General features: G+C 35.6%; 1 protein-coding gene across 1 annotated transcript in view; it reads left to right on the top strand.

The window, feature by feature from the left end:
* Window positions 1-4122, top strand: part of ARMC4 (armadillo repeat containing 4) — a 59355-nt gene extending 55233 nt beyond the window's left edge. Inside the window, exon 10 of the mRNA XM_026084168.1 lies at window positions 4009-4122. Coding sequence (XP_025939953.1) covers window positions 4009-4122 — 114 coding nt within the window. The remainder of the gene's footprint in view (window positions 1-4008) is intronic.
* Window positions 4123-5000: the final 878 nt, after the last annotated feature.

Raw genomic sequence — 5000 nt, 5'->3', positions numbered from 1 at the left:
AGGAAAGACATGAATGAACTAGAGCAAGTTCAGTGGAGGGCCACCAAGATGGTTGGGGGCTGGAGCACTTGCCCTGTGAGGAGAAGCTGAAGAAACTGGGTATGTTCAGCCTGGAGAAGCAACAGCTTCCAGGGTACCTAATAGCAGCCTTCTCATACCTGCAAGGAGGTCAAGAAGATGGAGCCAGGCTTTTCATAGTAATGCATGGCAGGAGGATGAGAGACAAGAGGCACAAATCAAAATGGAAGAGACTGAATATAAGGAAAAACTCCTCCATGAGGACAATCCAGCACTGGAACAGGTTGACCGAAGAGGTTGTGCGGTCTCCATGCTTGGAGGTTTTCAAGATCAGACTGGATAAAGCCTTGAGCAATCTGGTCTGATCTCCTAGCTGAACAGGAGGTTGGGCTAGAGACCTCCTAAGATCTCTTCCAACCTGCATATTCTGCATATTCTATGGTTGTACAGTCCTAATACAGTCACGCTGTTCTGTGCTGTTTTAAAGCTATGCTAACAATATCAAAATCTCCTTAATTGTTGTGAATATTTAGATGATTTGGCTGTGCATTACTTTTGCTTTTGGAACCCATAAATGCTACATATGCCCTTTACGTTCTCTAAACAGCTTGTATTTGTGCTTATTTGCTGGTATGACGTGCTAACTGTGCAAAAAATTTTGGACTCTTGCCTTAGATACCTGCCAACTGAAAATGAAGTCTACATAGTACTGCAAATGCTTTCTCTGTCTATGGAAAGTGCCTTTTATATGCCATAAAGAAGCATTTATACCACATGCTTTTTTACTGCTTCTCACATCTGTTAACATTTACATGGGTCAGAAAATAATACCTGAACAGTAAAGGGAAGGGATAAATGAAGTTCAAGGGCATTGCATGAAGAGAAAGGACATATTATATTGCATTGATGCATCAGAATCAAAAAAAAATTTCTTGGATTTGTCAAATATATGTAATATGTATATATGATCCATGTATACTATCTGTGAATGCATTTCCATAGCTGAATTGGACAACCAAATTGCCAGTGAATTGAGCTGAACCACAAAAGGATCAGGGAGCAGCAGTCAGGAATTGAAGGAATTATAACTTTGTTGATATATAAGAAGAGGATAAAATTTTATTTCATTTAAGACAAAGATAGTAACAGCATTTATATCAAAATCTTCAAAGTTGGATTCCTAAGTATGGAATTATCTACTTACATTGAAACATTCTGCATTTTTGCTATTTGTCTCCTCAGTTGCCTCTTTGTTAGCACATGGAGTAAGTTGACTGGCAAATGTTGCTGTATATCCTCCATCCCCAGAGGCAGCTACTGTGTTGGACTGTGTTTCCAAGAATATTTCTTTCAAGTCATATTGTGAAAATCCTAAGACACAATGTAATACGGGATATTGTACAATGTGGCAGTTCTTCTGGATATTACCCCTGGCAAGTGACTTAAAAGGAAAACCAATTAGAGAGTGACTGATCCTTGCCCCACCAAACCCAGAATGGAAAATTCCCAGTTTTTAATATCTCCATTAAAATTGTTGTTTGCATTGGTGGCATTCATATCACCTATTCTTTAGAGTGTAATAAGGTATTTTGAATCATTGGCCTGTTAGAGCTGCTGGTTTTGCATATCTAACTTTGATTCTCTGAAATCCACCTGAAATGTGTAGTGCAGTCCAAAGTAAACAGCGTAGATCCCCCCTCCTACCGCTGTGGTTGCTTAATATTGAACTTGCCTAGGAAAGTGTCAAAAAAGTATCTATTTTCTGAAGTCTTCTGAGCCTAGAAACAAATGGTGGCTAAAAGAAAGAATAAATAACCTTGAACTGAGGCCTCCATACCATATGTAGACATAACAGAGGCAGATTTATTTTTGCTTTTTACTCTATTTCTACTAAATAACATCTCCAAAACATTAACTTCATGATGAACTTTTGCTCTTATGAATAAATAGCAAGTCTCATCTTGAAATTATTATGAAGTTTTGGGTTCCACACTCACTGCACTGAAGAAGCCTTGCACTAGGTCTATGAAGATATAGAGAGTAATCGCATAAGGCATATGGTTTCCTTGCTCCAAAATTTGAAACTTATGGCTTTACCAAAATACCAGATGTACAGTATGTACATACATGGTTTTGGTTTTCAGTCATGGATATGAAGGTCTATATCAGTTTTCTTCTGTAAGTTCTGTAAGAACATTGTGAGGTACCCAAAGAAACACTTTACAGTTTAAGTTGATGAGAAATCAACTGTAGAAATTAGCAGGGAAGAAGGATATTCATCCAGCAATATTTCTTTCAAAAAAAGTGAATTGTCTGATAAGGCTTGCATTCTGGCTCTTGTGCTCTGTAAAGCAGCTTTATCACTACATGGAGATGTACAGCTTGGTCTTGTCCCCGGTTGAAATCAGAGGTGAAACTTCCACTRACTTCACTGCCTGCTTAACTTGGCCTAGATTTTATATACAAATAAAATATAAAAATATAAAGCTTTCTCATATCATTTGCCTCTCTGTTTTAACTCAGGTATATCCTTTCACAATGTTCACACTTTAAGAATTCTTATCTAGCTATTTGTGCATAAACATTTGATTACATTAATGGAAATTATAGGAAGAAGAATGGCTAGAAGAATTTATCAGTGATGCTTGATTTACATAAGGCTCTTTTTTACATAATTCAGGCATATTACAGGCAATCTTACAAGTTATATATATAGGGGTCAAAGAGTGAAAGGTGACTGGCAAGATGCTTATTTTGTACATTTGGCTAACACAAATACTTCCTCAAGTATAAAATGCTTTGATCTCTATAAGCAAATGCCATATGTGTGCAGCTGTGGCCCATTCTTCATGATTGCTGGAAGGTTACAAAAAGGTAGCATATGAATTTGATGTCTGCATTCAATTTATGCTTTTATATTTAGCAGTTCATAATTTTATGTAATATTTTAGCTGTATGAAAAATATGCACGGGACTTGAGTGATAACAGATTTCTTTGTGGTTTGACTCAACATTGTTTGGGTGAACGCAGAATCCTAAGTATTGCAGACTGAAAATATAGGTTTTAATTAGAGCTGTCTGAGCTTCAAAATACCTGAACTCACATTAAGTTTGGCAGATTTTCAGAAATCTGAGGATTGCATGGAGCTGATTTAAGCTAAGCAAGTCTTCTGTTTTCCAGCATATATTGCATTTGCAGTTGCATCACTGATTGCAACACGCTAAGAAAATAAGAGCCAAAACCATTATTAATGACTTTCTGATATGTAAAAATATTTTCTCATCAAGCCCTCTCTTATGTCATACTTGTGTTGAACAGTGCCTTACTCCAAGGGAATTTCCACTGAAAAAATTGAATGGCTTCCAGAGTAAAGGATCTGCTCCACATGACTGAAGAGCTGAATCAGCTCCAGAAGTTTGGGGCCTGTGTTGAACTTTTGTTTTTCACTCTTACGTGCAAATATTTCAGAATGATATGCCCAGACCGTTATCCCTCAAGCAGTTTAACATGAGTGGTTTGCTGTGACAATAAAGAAACCTATTGCAGTCAATGGGACACGAGGGCCCATTCACATGCATCTGGTTTCAAGATCAAGGCCAAAAAAAAGTGCATAGCTTTGTTTGTTAAAAATCTTGAGCATGGACAAATATGCTACTATGCCTTGAGGGGGAAATCATGATTTCAATTAAAGCATGTGCAATTTCTACTCACAAGAAGAAATCCAAGTCAGAACTGATAGACAGATGTAATAAGATAATCAGTAAATCAGTAAATGAAATGACAGGTACAAGTATGATAAAACTTAAAGCATTCTGTTTATATATCTTAATTTACAAGATTTTTGGTTAATATGATTTTTAACATTTTATTTCTCTACATGTGTGTGAGTAAATTTATACAGTTGTTGTATATATGATTTGAATATTAGTTGCATAAAAAGCATATTAATTTGTTTTTCTTATGCTGTTTTTCTTTTGTATTTTTACTAGCTCCTACTAGCTATGGTAGGCTCTACTGATGAAGCTCTACAGGAGGCGGCAGCTGGCTGCATAGCAAACATTCGCAGATTGGCTCTGGCAACAGAAAAAGCAAAGTATGGTTGATGCCTTAACAGCTTTTTCCAACACACTGCTTTTACAATACAGCTACACTTAAATGCATGACTACTTGATCTAGTATCTGTATTTCACAGCAGAGTTCATAAAACGTTTATAGGAGAATATTTTAATAATAAAAATACATCTGCGAAAACAAAAGGATGTTTTGTTTGTTTTTACCTTGATGGTGTGTGTAAGATATGTCAAAGTAGTTTTCTGTAATTAATAAGCTTGTTTCTCAGATTCAATTTAGATATATGTGTTTTTGCATATCTGTAAAGTTACAGTAAATACATTTTCCATTACTGCCTGTGTGTGGCTGTGCAGTAATTTATGAATGTCTTGAACAATTCCCTTCCTGCTAAACTTGTCTAATCATCCTGTCACTATGTTTTTTTTTGCCTGTTTGATCACTTACAATTCACGGGAGAGGACAAAATACAGATACATCAATGTCACATCTGGTGTTATATAAGGACTGCAAACAGCTGTAGCAGTAGACATCATTCCACATTTCCTCTTACTACCAGCATCAAACAATATAGTGCATAATTTTATAAGTAGCTAGTGAAATATCTATCTTAATTAACATTGCATTTAAATCACATTAAAACTTACCAACTGTAAATAAAAAGTAAAGTATTACATTCATGTTTACACATTATAAATTATCTCATGATTTTCCATTTTTAAACTGAGAACAGYATAGTCTTGAGGTAGTTACTTTATTTTTCTACATAAAATTATATTTAGAAATACTGCATTCCTTTCAATAACCATATAATCAATTACTGGTATTCAACAACCACCATGTAATCAATTATTCMTATTACAGATTACAGAACCACTGAACTACATCCCAGGCATCTATTTAACTGTTATCT

This window comes from Apteryx rowi, unplaced genomic scaffold (assembly GCF_003343035.1).
Source record: "Apteryx rowi isolate R43461 unplaced genomic scaffold, aptRow1 scaffold_628, whole genome shotgun sequence".
NCBI lineage: Eukaryota > Metazoa > Chordata > Aves > Apterygiformes > Apterygidae > Apteryx > Apteryx rowi.
This window is presented reverse-complemented; position numbering and strand designations above follow the sequence as displayed.